Here is a 15,276-nt window from a genome sequence, read left to right as displayed (position 1 = left end):
GTACTAATTAATGATTTTTTGTTTCAAGGATCCTTCTCCACTTGACTGTATAATAAGTGCATTTCATTAGGCAGAAAAGAGATAAATGCAGCTAATGAACAAAATGTTAAGTTTAGCAGGTATATTTATTTGAAATTTTTATTTGAATATTTTGTGATATAATCATGGAAAGCTTTTTTTTTTTATATATATAAACTAATATATAATGCTAGGTGTATGAGAATATGTAGTAGGCCAGTATCTTCCACTCTTTTAGTTGTCTCTTCAGTGTAATTACTTTTTAAATTACTTTTATTTTTCTATTGCTAAGTTTTATTAGACTAGGGGGCTTCGCTTACCAACCCCCTGGTTGGTTTTCCACGTACACACTTTTAAGATTTTTTTTTTTTCTTTGAATTGTTGCTATTTCATTAGTTTCACTTTTATTTCAGGACTTATGTAAAAACAATTATTTGGAATCTTTCGAGTCCCAATATTCTGAATCTTTTAAATGAGGTCAGTGAGACATGTGTTTAATGACTTTGTACCATAATTCAGGATAGGTTTCTCTGTTTGGAATTTCAGCACAGACAAAGCGATCTACATTAATAGCAGCTAATAATTTTTTTTGCAAAGTAACTAATAAATGCATGTGAGGTAAAACACGTTTTTGAAATTTTCTGACTTAGACTTCAAAGCCTTACAATATTTACATACTGAACTTTTGACTTATCACCTGTGTCCATATATTCGATCTCTATTTGCATTTTAGTTATTTCTCCGAGTAATAATTTTTTTTTGCGCTAATGCAATGTTTACTTTCTTTGTTATGACACTGTCGTTTTTTTTTTCTGCTTTCATATTCTGTATCTTGCTTTTTTTTCAATGATACCTGGTCCTTGGTGATTATTTTCCCTTTTTCTAGTAATAATTCCATTTGTTTGCGCTACTGCAATCTTTAATTTCCTTTTTTTTTATACTTTCTCATTTTCCTACTTTCATATTCTTTTAACTTTCTCCACATTTGTATTGCGCATACGTTTTTTTTTTTTTTTGAGCCTTTCGAATTCCACTGCTTTCATAATCTGCTCTGCATGTGTATTGTGCCAACGTTTGTGAACGTGTTTATGAAGTTCTACTTTGTCTTTTACTCTTTTAATTCTGAGCCCGATTGGATGTTTTGTTTCAATTCCACTTGTTACAGGCTGATAATTACTTTCCTTATTTTCTGAATTTGCACCTAGATTTCTTCTTTTTTCTCTGCAACGCTTTTGAGTCTCTTTTCTCCGTGCTGCTTTCTTCTTCGCTTAGTCGGCGACGTTTCGTTTATAACGTATTGTCCTTATACGCTTTATATGCGCTGAGACCCTGGATCTGTGTGTGCTCAAATCCTTCACACGACTGAATGTTTTGCTGCCCCATTGTCTTATTTGATATTAATAGGGTGTGTCTTGAATCTCATGTTCTACATCATCGCAAGACGGTCCTGGGTCAATCTCTTGGCACAATGTCTCATGTTTAAGGTCCTCGTGGGTCTTTCAACTGTCTTCCGTGATGTTAATGTGAAGATCACAGCTTGACGCCCTACCGTTTTTCTCCCAAGATTTTTTTTTTTATAATAGAGCGATAGACTCTAGCACTGGAATAATTCGATTTTTAGTTCAACAGATATAACTGTTGTTGGCAAGATAAGATGCTGCTTAGTTTTTCACAAGTGTGTTTTGGGGGATTTTTCTTTTGTATTTATATGTGAATGAGTAAATATGGTTCTTTATTTTTCAACATATTGTAAACAACTCTGAACTGCAAGCCTGGGTCACATGTAAGGTCCATCTCTTTGTTACCTAACAGGCATACTGCATATGATTGAATTTAATTTACCTTGCCCTTTTTCCAGTGCACACTTCTCTGATAGGAGGAAACTTAGAAGCATTGTGTACACATCTCAATGGACCAATTTTAAAATATGAGCCTTCGGAATTGGGATTAGGGGAAAGGCAAAGAATCACTTACACCACCATTTACAAATCATTTTCAGTTTATTTTATGGTATTCTCATTAATTCTGTCTGCACTTAAGTAGTGGTTAGAAGGAGGAGTGCAATGCACTTGCTGACATTGAACTCCTTTTATGTTGGTCAAAATAGAATCATCACTGTAAATGTGTAGAGATTTTGTTTTTATGCTCTTAAAATTGCTGAATATCTAATCATAAAAAAATCCCCTAAAATTTAGTCTTTTTATGCTGGTGACTTTAAATCATATTTTTACTTGAGTGTTGTCATACACTGAAACTTTTTCAGAACATAAAAATAGAAATAAATGTTATCCCAGGGCTTCTGTCTTATTATACCAGATTTTATGGTTGCACTTCTGGAAAATTTGTCCAGATTTAGGTGTGTGTTTGTTTGCAGTTTTATTTAGTTTTCAGTTATACAATATTTCCATCCATTTTCCAACCCGCTGAATCCAAACACAGGGTCACGGGGGGTCTGCTGGAGCCAATCCCAGCCAACACAGGGCACAAGGCAGGGAACCAATCCTGGGCAGGGTGCCAACCCACCGCAGGACACACACCCACACACCAAGCACACACTAGGGCCAATTTAGAATCACCAATCCACCTAACCTGCATGTCTTTGGACTGTGGGAGGAAACCGGAGTGCCCGGAGGAAACCCACGCAGACACGGGGAGAACATGCAAACTCCACGCAGGGAGGACCCGGGAAGCGAACCCGGGTCTCCTAACTGCGAGGCAGCAGCGCTACCACTGCGCCACCGTGCCGCCCTATACAATATTTTCTTCAGAAAAAAGAAATAAAGCAAATTATTTAGGTTTTACATGGACTTGTTGTATTGGTGTGTAGGTTTTTGAAAAATATGCGATTTTAAGATTGTTCAAATAATAGTCTGCTTTGAGCCATGATTAGTGTCTTTTAGTATTGCTTATTACACAGTGTGGCCTATTTAAGGCTATACCAACTAACTGTGACCTTGAATAAGTAGTAAATATAAATATTTAAGTTGCAAGACTTGGGATTGTATTCAATATAGAAAGTTTTTATGATTTGTATATGTTGTATTACATTACAAATGGTTCATGTGTATTTTTTACAAGGATATATTGTGTTTTAACACTTCTGCTTGCTTGCTTTTCAGCTTTGTTCCAGCCAGTATCCTTGGAGTCCAGAGAATTTGAAGAGATTGTCAAGATCATGAACTCTTCCTATTTAGATTCATCATCAGCTTCTAAGTTCTCCTATAAAAAAGCTAGTTTGATTCACAGTGAGCTATTGGAAAAAGAGGTAAAAGTGCTACCCTCTGGTTACAGAATTAGTAGCTGTTTGCTTTTGACCTTTATTGACATTCAGGTTTCCTCTTACTACAGTTTGTTGAAAAGAAAAGAGAGATGAAACAAGATGGCCGTTCAGAGAAGGAGCTTGTAGAGTCCTATGCTTTTTGGCTAGCTGATCGTTCAAAGGTGGGTCATTTAAGGAATAGCTGTTTCTATCTGAACATTTACTAGAACAACATGCTAACAGTCTACAGAATATTGCTGTTGTATTTAGGTGTTCTAAACCAACAAAAGAAGCTTCAAGATTGTTTATATGTTAGTCTATTAAAGGACTAGATGTGGGGAACAAATAACTTTTTATCAAACAATGGACAAATATAGTTTTATTTGTGCATCTAATGTATGCATGCATTTCATCTCTTTTCTTCCTCTCTACAGAAGTAATTATAGGATACACTTAACACAGGAGATGCATTTAGCTTGTAGGGGGAAAAAAAACTGCAAAAGGTAACTTAAATGTGGCATGCATTGCTTTGGAAATCATTGAATATCCTGCAAAATCATTAGCATTTTAAGGACATTAGTAAACAGCAACTTTTTAAATGACACGCTTATTTAGATATCCTTTACTTATTTTGAACTGAATGCTATAAAGAATGTGTAGCTTGAATGTAGTTGTTTCATGTTCTTGTGCAGCTCTACACTGTATCTTTGTACTATTTACAGTATTTATATTATCGTCACATGCACAGGGATAGAAAATGTTTGTCCTGTTTACATCTCATTGATCATTCTTGTTGTTATTACAATGTTTAAAATATATTTGGACAGTTGGGAAGCCATCAGTGTTCATGGTTTTAAGAAGAAGCCTCAAGCACCAAATCATTGTACAGTGAGATTAAACAGGTGCAATCCTGGGTTAAACACCTACTCCGATTGATAATTATGTCATGTTACATCCTTTAAATCAGTGTGATTCTTAGAATAACTATTTAAACTTGCAATTTGTTTGATTGCTTCAAAGAGGGAAAAAAGATATAATGTGAAATAGTCAATTGACCCAGAAAAATACAAATTTACAGTTTGAAAGATGACAGATCTTTAATTTATGTATATATGAGCCAAAAACTAAAGTATGAATATTCAAATTAAACATAAATATATATTCATACATTGATTCACTGAGTGACAAGAAATTCTTGTTTATTTATAGACAACCTAAGAAAAATTGGATTAATCTCTATACCCTAAGGCCAAGAATAATCCAACCATACTGTAAATTTAATTTGACTGTGAAAAAATCGGGGAAAACCCCAGTGATTTTTTGTATTTAATAGTCATAAATGGCCATTTTAGTTCTTGTCTATGACAGCTGCAGATCAGTGCAACTAGTCAGCAACATCAGTTTTTTGAGTCCCACCTGTAACCTCTGTAATTAAACTGACTACAAAAATGAAAAATAACCAACGAACGGGAAGAATATCATCCACTAGTTGTGTGTTTTTATTTTTATACTACAAGTTTTCATTTTTGAATAGCCCATACTACTTGTTTTTTTACCTTAAGTTTGTATTGTTTATTAACTTGGTAATTTCCTGATTAAACACCCAGACTGATGTGATTTAAGATGTTTTGAAAGAAGGCATCTGCAAAACAAGTAATTAGTAGAGAAACACGTGGACCTACAGCCCTATAATAAAATGATGCAAAAGGATAGATACAAACAGTTAGTTTACAGACATAAGGACTTGCTTGTTCAGAATTCATAAGCAAGTGTATGTACTGTGTTGTGGTGAATTATCAGTGGATGGGCTTGTAGGGGTTGTGCTTTAATTATAAAAAATATTTCTGTCCACCAGGTTGCAACTGCATTTTTTTTTTTTTTTAATGTTCAGAATATATTAGGTCTTAAAATTTTGAATAAGACCAAGATAATGATTGCCCCATTAGTTCACAAGTAATATTGTAGCAGAAGATTATATATACACATACAGTGGACCCTTGACTTACAAACTCAATTCGTTCACGAGGGCTGGTTGTAACTCAAGTTGGTTGTAAGTCAAGACTATTTTTCCCATAAGAAATAATGGAAATAACCTTAATGTGTTCCGAACCTCCCACAGCAACACTTACTTATCCTTTTCATAATAAAAAAAAAGGGTTGTATAATGTGCATAATTTACCAAAACACCAATAATTTTTCTAATGTACTAACCAAAAAGTTATAAAAAGTGCCTAGCCTACCAGAAACAACAATTTCATACTGTACTCACCATTTAATTTGACATCTTTGGGCTGCAGGAAGGGAGGAGGAGGAGAATAAAATGGAAGGTGGTTATTGTTTGGAAGGAGCCTCCTTATACAAATCTTTTCTTTGTAAAATTGTCGAGATGGTGGATTTCGACATGTTGTACATATTAGTGAGAGCAGTCACACGAACGCCACTCTCATATTTCCGCACAACTTCCTTCTTCGTTTCGGTTGTGATCACTTTCTTTACCTTTGTTACCTTCTCTTCCTTCCTTAGCAATTATCGAAAAAAATTATATAAATCACTGCACTGATCGAAATTACGTCTACAAACACATGTATCTGGGCTCCGACTGATGCTTACAAACACTCTCGGCTGTTTATTTACAATCGCGCAAGCGGATACACGTGACTGCATTCGGGTCGTAGTGCAAGATGTTGGTCGTAAATCAAAACAAAAATTTTGGTCATAAATCAAGTTGTTCGCATGTCAGGCCGGTCGTATATCAAGGGTCAACTGTATATATACACAGTACTGTGCAAAAGTTTTAGGCAGGTGTGAAAAAATGCTGTAAACAAAGAATGCATTTTGTAAATTGATAACAATAAACAATCATTATTTATATTTCTGAAAGCAAAGTGAGCGAACAAAAGAAAAATCTAAATCAAATCAATATTTGGTGTTACTACCTTTTGCTTTCAAACCAGCATGAATTCTTATAGGTACACTTGCACAAAGTCAGGATTTTGTAGGATTATAGTCAGGTGTCTGATCAACCAATTCTACCAAACAGGTGCTAATGACCATCAATGTCACACTTAGGTTGAAACAGTCATTAACTGAAACAGAAACAGCTGTGTAGGAGGCTTCAAACTGGGTGAGGAACAGCCAAACTCTGCTACCAAGGTGAGGTTGTGGAAGACCGTTTCATGTCATGGCAAGATTGAGCACAGCAACAAGACACAAGGTAGTTCTACTGCATCAGCAAGGTCTCTCCCAGACAAAGATTTCAAAGCAGACTGGGGTTTCAAGATGTGCTGTTCAAGCTCTTTTGAAGAAGCACAAAGAAACGGGCAACGTTGAGGATCGTAGACGCAGTGGTCAGCCAAGGAAACTTAGTGCAGCAGATGAAAGACACATCAAGCTTATTACCCTTCGAAATTGGAAGATGTCCAGCAGTGCCATCAGCTCAGAACTGGCAGAAACCAGTAGGACCCATCTACTGTCCGGAGAAGTCTGGCCAGAAGTGGTCTTCATGGAAGAGTTGCAGCCAAAAAGCCATACCTCCGACGTGGAAACAAGGCCAAGCGACTCAAGTATGTATGAAAACATAGGAACTGGGGTGCAGAAAAATGGCAGCAGGTGCTCTGGACTGATGAGTCAAAATTTGAAATATTTGGCTGTAGCAGAAGGCAGTTTGTTCATCGAAGGGCTGGAGAGCGGTACAATAATGAGTCTCTGCAGGCAACAGTGAAGCATGGTGGAGGTTCCTTGAATGTTTGGGGCTGCATTTCTGCAAATGGAGTTGGAGATTTGGTCAGGATTAATGGTGTTCTCAATGCTGAGAAATACAGGCAGATACTTATCCATCATGCAGTACCATCAGGGAGGCGTATGATTGGCCCCAAATTTATTCTGCAGCAGGACAACAACCCCAAACATACAGCCAAAGTCATTAAGAACTATCTTCTCCGTAAAGAACAAGAAGTCCTGGAAGTGATGGTATGGCCCCCACAGAGCCCTGATCTCAACATCGAGTATGTCTGGGATTACATGAAGAGACAGAAGGATGTGAGGAAGCCTACAGCCACAGAAGATCTGTAGTTAGTTCTCCAAGATGTTTGGAACAACCTGCCAGTCAAGTTCCTTCAAAAACTGTGTGCAAGTGAACCTAGAAGAATTGATGCTGTTTTGAAGGCAAAGGGTGGTCACACCAAATATTGATTTGATTTAGATTTCTCTTTTGTCCATTCACTGCATTTTGTCGATTGATGAAAATAAATGATTAACACTTCCATTTTTGAAAGCATTCTTTGTTTACAGCATTTTTTCACACCTGCCTAAAACTTTTGCACAGTACTATATATATATATATATAATATATATATATATATATATATATATATATACACACAGTGGGGCAAAAAAGTATTTAGTCAGCCACCAATTGTGCAAGTTCTCCCACTTAAAAAGATGAGAGAGGCCTGTAATTTTCATCATAGGTATACCTCAACTATGAGAGACAAAATTAGAAGAAAAAAAAATCCAGAAAATCAGGACTCAAATCCTGCAGTGCCAGACGTGTCCCCCTGCTTAAGCCAGTACATGTGCAGGCCCATCTGAAGTTTGCTACAGATGATTTGGATGATCCAGAAGAGGATTGGGAGAATGTCATATGGTCAGATGAGAAAAACTCTACACGTCGTGTTTGGATGAGAAAGAATGCCGAGTTGCATCCAAAGAACACCATACCTACTGTAAAGCATGGGGGTGGAAACATCATGCTTTGGGGCTGTTTTTCTGTAAAGGGACCAGGACAACTGATCAGTGTAAAGGAAAGAATGAATGAGGCCATGTATCATCAGATTTTGAGTGAAAACCTCCTTCCATCAGCAAGGGCATTGAAGATGAAACGTGGCTGGGTCTTTCAGCATGACAATGATCCCAAACACACCGCCCGAGTAACGAAGGAGTGGCTTCGTAAGAAGCATTTCAAGGTCCTGGAGTGGCCTAGCCAGTCTCCAGATCTCAACCCCATAGAAAATCTTTGGAGGGAGTTGAAAGTCCGTGCTGCCCAGCGACAGCCCCAAAACATCACTGCTATAGAGGAGATCTGCATGGAGGAATGGGCCAAAATACCAGCAACAGTGTGTGAAAACCTTGTGAAGACTTTTGACGTTTGACCTCTGTCATTGCCAACAAAGGGTATATAACAAAGTATTGAGATGAACTTTTGTTATTGACCAAATACTTTTTTTCCCACCATAATTTGCAAATAAATTCTTCAAAAAAATCAGACTGTGTGATTTTCTGGGGTTTTTTTTTTTCTCATTTTGCCTCTCATGGTTGAGGTATACCTATGATGAAAGTTACAGGCCTCTCTCATTTTTTTAAGTGGGAGAACTTGCACAATTGGTGGCTGATTAAATACTTTTTTGCTGCACTGTGTGTGTGTGTGTATATATATATATATATATATATATATATAATATATATATATATATATATATATATATATATACACACACACACTAGACATTAAGCCCGTTACAATAACTGGCGCTAGAACAGTAGTCCATAAACATTAGTAGGAAGAGTCTATATTAAATGGCAAGGGACCTTTTACCTCATTAAATTTTTCTCGTAAAATGCCTGTAATTTTCTCTGACAGTAATACTGGCTTTGCTGTCCGTAATATGCGTTTAATTTTCTGTCACAACAGTGGGCAATCAGCAGGTTCTCCCCAGCAACTGATGTAATGTGCGCGAAAATAAATCTAGTTTTAAAAGTCATCGTATTGTAATATCATGAAAATTTATATATTTAGGAAAACCCCTTCAATGACTGACACTTTACACTTTATTGGGTCAAGCTTCTTAATCGCAAATCTGACATCCTCAGAGTGAACACTTGCACAACAATGGGGAAGCTGGTCTCCGCGTCTCAGTACCCGATTGGATTTTTCGTGTTTTATGTTTTACCTCATTTACCGAAATCTGATTGGATCTGCCGCGCGATATGTTATAGGTCCCGCTCTGTCTTGTGTGACGCGTCAGGCAGCCTTTGAAGCATCACACCAGAAGACGCACACACACGGACACTGGACGCACACAGGGGTTTTATTAAAGAGGTGTGTGTGTGTGTGTGTGTGTGTGTGTGTATATATATATATATATATATATATATATATATATATATATATATATATATAAAATGAGCCAAATACATGAAGATCATTCCAATGCAGCATTTAGTATACTATGTCATTTTGTTTGTAAATCCATTAAAAACTCAATGCATAGGTTTAAATTAAAAAAGCATAGCTTGCTAAAAGGAAAAATTGATTAATGACTGTTTAAGATTTAAACAATCACAAGTGATTTTTGGGCATTACATAGTTAGAAAGGACAGAGCCGACTATATTTCCTTAGAAGGCTGGCGTCCTTCAACATCTGCAATAAGATGCTGCAGATGTTCTATCAGACAGTTGTGGCGAGTGCCCTCTTCTACGCGGTGGTGTGCTGGGGAGGCAGCATAAAGGAGGCCACCTCACGCCTGGACAAACTGGTGAGGGAGGCAGGCTCTATTGTAGGCACGGAGCTGGACAGTTTGACATCCGTGGCAGAGCGACGGGCACTGAGCAGGCTCCTGTCAATCATGGAGAATCCACTGCATCCACTGAACAGTGTCATCTCAAGACAGAGGAGCAACTTCAGCAACAGACTGCTGTCACTGTCCTGCTCCACTGACAGACGGAGATGATCGTTCCTCCCCCACACTATGCGACACTTCAATTCGACCGGGGGGGGAGTAAACGTTAAAATTATACAAAGTTATTGTCTGTCTGTTATACCTGCATTGTTATCAATCTTTAATTTAATATTGTTCTTTATCAGTATGCTGCTGCTGGAGTATGTGGATTTTCCCTTGGGATTAATAAAGTATCATCTATCTGTCTAGAAAAGGACAGTGGAAAGTGTGCCCCTTTCCACCTTCTAACCAGTGTCTTAAGCAACAGTGCATCCATCATGCATTACAGGTGCACCATGTGTGACGAAGTAGCATTTTTTTGTAGGTTTGTTTTTCATGTATGAATAAAGTAGAAAAATATAGTATTAAATGTGTAAATTTTGTTGCTTATTTTAATGTGAATTTTTTTACCATGCACATTTACTTTGTAACGGTGAACTTTGCAGATTTTCTTTTGTTGTATTTTTCCTAAGCAAAGGTGTTTAACCTGATTAGGCTAAAAAATATTCTTTTTTTGTGCAGATTAATGTGATTTGTGAAAAAGGACTCTGTGTTGGCCATTCTAGAATAACGATACTTGGAAAGCCTTCAATGGGTATGTTCAGCTTTATCTAACCACTAGTTATCTTAATTGTCAGTAGCGTGATTTTTTTTTTTTTTTTTTTTTGTAGTCTGTTTAGTGGATTCTTGGCTTTACTTCAGCAGCTTGAGTCTTATCTGTATATCTTTACATGAAAGATCAGTATGGTTTTGGGGGAGATTGTCTGAAACTAAAGGAATCATTTTCAACTAATAAATGTAAGGAGTTGACAAATTCCTTTTGTAGTTTTATAGGGACTTGCATGTTATTTGGCAAATGACTTTGCTGGGTTTGTGAGCAAAGCCGGAATTGGAAGAATTCCAAACCTTAAAATGAGGAGATAAGCTTTGTTCATTTTGTCTCCCACGGTCTTTCTCAAACATCACTGAACACTGACTATATAAAGAAAACTTTTGTTTCAATTTATAAAACTTGTTCTACGTTTGATCCAAAGCAATTTATGATTGTGCCTACGGACAAAGTGTTATCTTTTTTGAGAAACTGCTGCTTCTTAAGCTGTTTGCAAAAGATTAAGTGGTTCATTATCTAGGTCACATCAGAGTACATTTGTTCACCAACAATTGGTGAGCTGGTGAGATTAAATATGTTCTTATGCTCTTGTTTATGTCATTGACATTACCAGAGCAGAATACACCTACAGTATAAAGTGTGTGTGTGTTTATATACATGTTTATGTATGTATATATGTATGTATTTTTTGTTCTCTAAAAAATATAACTGCAACTGCAATATTTGTTTTGAGCTATTGTTTAGGTATAAGAAACTAAATGTTTCCAAAAACGGGAACATGTTGTGTGCAAAAGACAACTGATTTCAAGGCTGTGCGTCTCAAACTGTCTTGGTTATTGTAAAATATTTTTATTTTGGAGAGAAATTCCTAAAATGTCTGTTTTATTTATATTGGTGTGAACCAAAGGTTTTTGTTCATATAAAGACTCATGTAAAAACTACAATTTTAATACACATTACTTTTCACTCACTTGAAGCTCCTTTATTACATATGCAGAATTATAGCTGTTTATTTTTGGATATGTAATTTAGGCACAATAATACAAAAAAAAAATCCTTGGGGATAAGCAAGGTATCTGCATAATTTACTCATTTATGATTTATTTTGTCCTGTTTAGGTGTTTATGTGTGCAAGCACGCAGACTTGCTGCAGATGAATCCATTCGATGTTGGAACAGTTGGGGAAATAATATTATTTAAAGTTATCAAGGTAACATTTATTTGCACTAATATTTCATAAGGATGTTACAAGCCAAAGTTGTAGGATTTTCACGTTATGTTCACAATATTCTTCCCCATATGTCCCCAGGGAAGAGTAAAGAGTATATATGAAAATATGTCTAAAAATATTTTGGATCCAACACCAAGATTCGACTGTCATGTTTCCAAAAACTCTTCCAGAGTGACATCATTGCTGTCCTACAGAGCCTTTGAACTGACTCAGGTATTTCTCATTTTGTTCTGTTACATCTTTGATTTTGCCATCTTATAAATGCATTGACCTTAGTTGTCTACCACCACCAAAAAATAGCATTTCTTTAGTCTGTTGTATAGTTTTGTTTCTTGAAGGAAATATCAAAAGACACTTGTTTGAGTTTTGAGGTATATTATTTTGCATTTGTAATATCTTCTGTATTTTGAGAAATGTCTCTGTGAGAGATGAATTCCCACTTTTCAGTATGTTCTTGAACTTGGCCTAAACTCATTATTGAATCTGTGAGAATCTTTAACACACTGTTTGTAGAGTGGTGAAATCTAAATGCTGCACCTAAAAAGCCAAGTCATTAATTACAAGGAAACATCTCTGCATTGTGTAGGAGGTGTTACATAAAGTGAAGCTACTTTTCCAAATGATGGCATTTGAAGCCTAAATGTTATTATCAAGTGCATCTGGCATAATTTCATGAAATGTCCTTTAGATAAGTGGTGGATTATTTTGTTTTATGGTAGCAAAGATTTGCTGCCTCCATCCAGGTGCACAGACTTAACAAATGTTTGTTTTTCACAACAAACTTTATCCTTACTTAACTGAAGTTGTTGCGGTGCACCACTGGAAGGAAAAATTACATTTCAGATATTGAGAAAAGTATCAATGCATTGTTAATTGTTAGTTTTTACATAGTAATAGGTTTAATAAACATAGGTTTACATGTCTTTACATGGGTTTATTTGGCTGTATGACTTGGCTTTGAAGGTGCTGCATGGAGTTTTTTCCTTTCTGTTTACAGTGTCTTAAAGTGGATAACTTCCATTGGAAAGACATCGAGCACAATTTAAAAATAAAGGTTGTAATACATAATAACCAAAATGAAAAGCACAATTTACAAATATAGACTTTTCTCAAGGTAAGAAAATTATTTGTTTTCCACTTAAATGACCATATAATGTACAGTTCTATTGCAGGAGAGATTTAACATAATGCTGCTCTTGTCAAGTAGACCCCATTTGTAGATTAGATTTGTGTAATCCACTTAAGTAACAGCCATAAAACTGTCTTATAAAAGTGTGATCCTAGACATTGTTTGTGATCATTTCTGTTGTCATGGAGAACCTCACAGAAATGTGCTATACATTTCTCACAATAAATGTAATTTTTCAAAGGGTAAGATGTGAATGTGTATTATTTCTTCCTTAGAGTAGAATTATAATTAGATTAATATCATCGTCCCAATTTTTCTGTGAGCTTAAACATTTGATGAATGTGAGAAAAGTGTGAGCATACTGTAGTATGTCTAGAAGCTAAAGAGGCTTTAATTTGTTTAAATGATGGGCAGTTGAGGTCTATGCAGTGATTTACTAAAGATGTTTCTTACAGCTTGAATTGTCCTTATAGCCCTCAAAACCCCTGTCCAGTGACAGTTAATTTTTCCTATCTGACATAGGGAGCAAGTATGTAGTACATGGGAAATTAAGAGAATTTTGAGGAGATAAACCAGCAGACCCTGTGAGTCTATGATTAGAATGGTCACTTAAGTAGTAATCCATTTCCTCAAAACCAAAAACAAGTTTTTGTTCTTGATTTGTTTTTTATTCTTTTTTCATTGCCCATGGTGTAAGATGCGCATGTGTTTCCCCCTTACCCCTATTTACAAATATACCTTAACAAATTAAAAAAAAAAAAAAATCATATGACTTATTTAACACATTGTCTTAATTTAACAGCTCTACTTCTATGAATATGCTTTTGATGAAATAAAGAAGCGACCAAGGCATATATGTCCTTACGCAGTGGTGTCTTTTATGTATGTGGATAAAGAAAATACACCAGTGTTGAAGCCCTTGCCTCCAGCAAGGTATGCGAGTTTAATAGCCAAGCTTTCATTATTTTGAATGTGATCTCTTTTTAACATTGATTTTTGTGGTTTTTTGTTACAGATCAATTAGCAACAGCTCTGATGGGACTACAGGTAAGTGCATTTGTTGAGCATTAATGTCTGGAGCTGTGTAAACAAACTTTAAGTTTTGATTTTTTTTATCATCTTTTTGGGTTTATTTGTAGAAAAAGGCAGCTATACAGTTTGGAGTGGTCAGCTTCTGAATAAGGGTGTTCCTTTGTGTCATGCTTACATTAAGTCTGTCTCTCAACCGTTTCTTCCATTTAAACTGTAAGTGGTCATTTTTTTTAATCATAAACATGTGATTCAACTTTAAGCAACACATATGACACTCATTATTTTATTAGTAAGTTACTTGGTAGAAGATCAACCTCTTGTCTGAGTATAGTGTTGCATTTTAACAGGCTATGCTTAAAATTGTGTTTCTGCACTCTTGGAAGCCGACCCAGCTGTATCTTCCCTGAATTCTTTACTGCATTGGTTTTTAGATCTTTTTGCTTGGATTTTTAGTAATTTCTCTTTCCTCCTAAATCTTATTTATAAAGTAAAATGCACAGGAAATTGTATTGTTTAATCTGGTAGTCAGCACAGTGTAAATGAGCATATTGTATGATATCAGAAGAGGATTACTACATGTCAGTCATTCAAACTTAATATACATACCTGTTTATGCTTTCGTACAAAATCACCATCCTAATTTATATGTTATGCCAACGTTTTATAAGTTACAAACCTGTTCAGCCAGGTGAAAATAGCATTGTCCTGCTGCATAAACAGCATTAGCCAAATTGGTTTAATAATTCTGCCATCATATTTGATCTTCTAAGAGCCTTAACAAATGATAGTCTTGTGGACAAGGCCTGGCCTATAGTGTGAATGGGAGAGAACCATCCAGCTGTTTTTTTCTCAGCTCTGTCCAAGGAGAAGCGAGCTGTTTGGGATGTATGCTGTTGTGTCCTTCCGTAGATATTGACCAACTAAGGTAAAATGGAGCTTTTGGTGAGTCCGCAAATAATGAATAGCAATGATGTTAACACAGGGAAGGAGAATCTGACCAGTATGCATCCCTCAGGATCCCAAATGGTAGATTCAATACAGTTGCAGACTTGGGGCTATAAGGTTTGATTTTCTTGGGTAATGTGGAGGAGTTTTTTCAACAAATATTGTTCTCCTCCATCAGTAGGCATGGTATCCAGAGGTCATAATTTCCAGTATTATAAAATTTGACAGGCAGATGGCATAATTTCTTTATTTAGATATGCAATGATATATGCAATTGCTAGTTGCAATGCTCTGCATTCTTATTGTCAGCCATTACTTGGCTTTTAATATACTTA

General features: G+C 36.0%; 1 protein-coding gene across 3 annotated transcripts in view; it reads left to right on the top strand.

Moving 5' to 3' along the window:
• Window positions 1-15,276, top strand: part of tasora (transcription activation suppressor a) — a 41,551-nt gene that overhangs the window by 8,964 nt on the left and 17,311 nt on the right. For all 3 annotated transcript variants that reach the window (XM_028825109.2, XM_028825112.2, XM_028825111.2), the window contains exons 2-9: window positions 3,138-3,283; window positions 3,367-3,459; window positions 10,517-10,589; window positions 11,723-11,814; window positions 11,914-12,048; window positions 13,767-13,897; window positions 13,980-14,011; window positions 14,104-14,209. In XM_028825109.2, coding sequence (XP_028680942.1) covers window positions 3,138-3,283; window positions 3,367-3,459; window positions 10,517-10,589; window positions 11,723-11,814; window positions 11,914-12,048; window positions 13,767-13,897; window positions 13,980-14,011; window positions 14,104-14,209 — 808 coding nt within the window. The remainder of the gene's footprint in view (window positions 1-3,137; window positions 3,284-3,366; window positions 3,460-10,516; window positions 10,590-11,722; window positions 11,815-11,913; window positions 12,049-13,766; window positions 13,898-13,979; window positions 14,012-14,103; window positions 14,210-15,276) is intronic.

The sequence above is a fragment of the Erpetoichthys calabaricus genome, chromosome 18 (genome assembly GCF_900747795.2).
Source record: "Erpetoichthys calabaricus chromosome 18, fErpCal1.3, whole genome shotgun sequence".
Taxonomy (NCBI): Eukaryota; Metazoa; Chordata; class Cladistia; order Polypteriformes; family Polypteridae; genus Erpetoichthys; species Erpetoichthys calabaricus.
The sequence above is the reverse complement of the archived record's forward strand: the minus strand, read 5'-3'. Positions and strand labels throughout refer to the sequence as shown.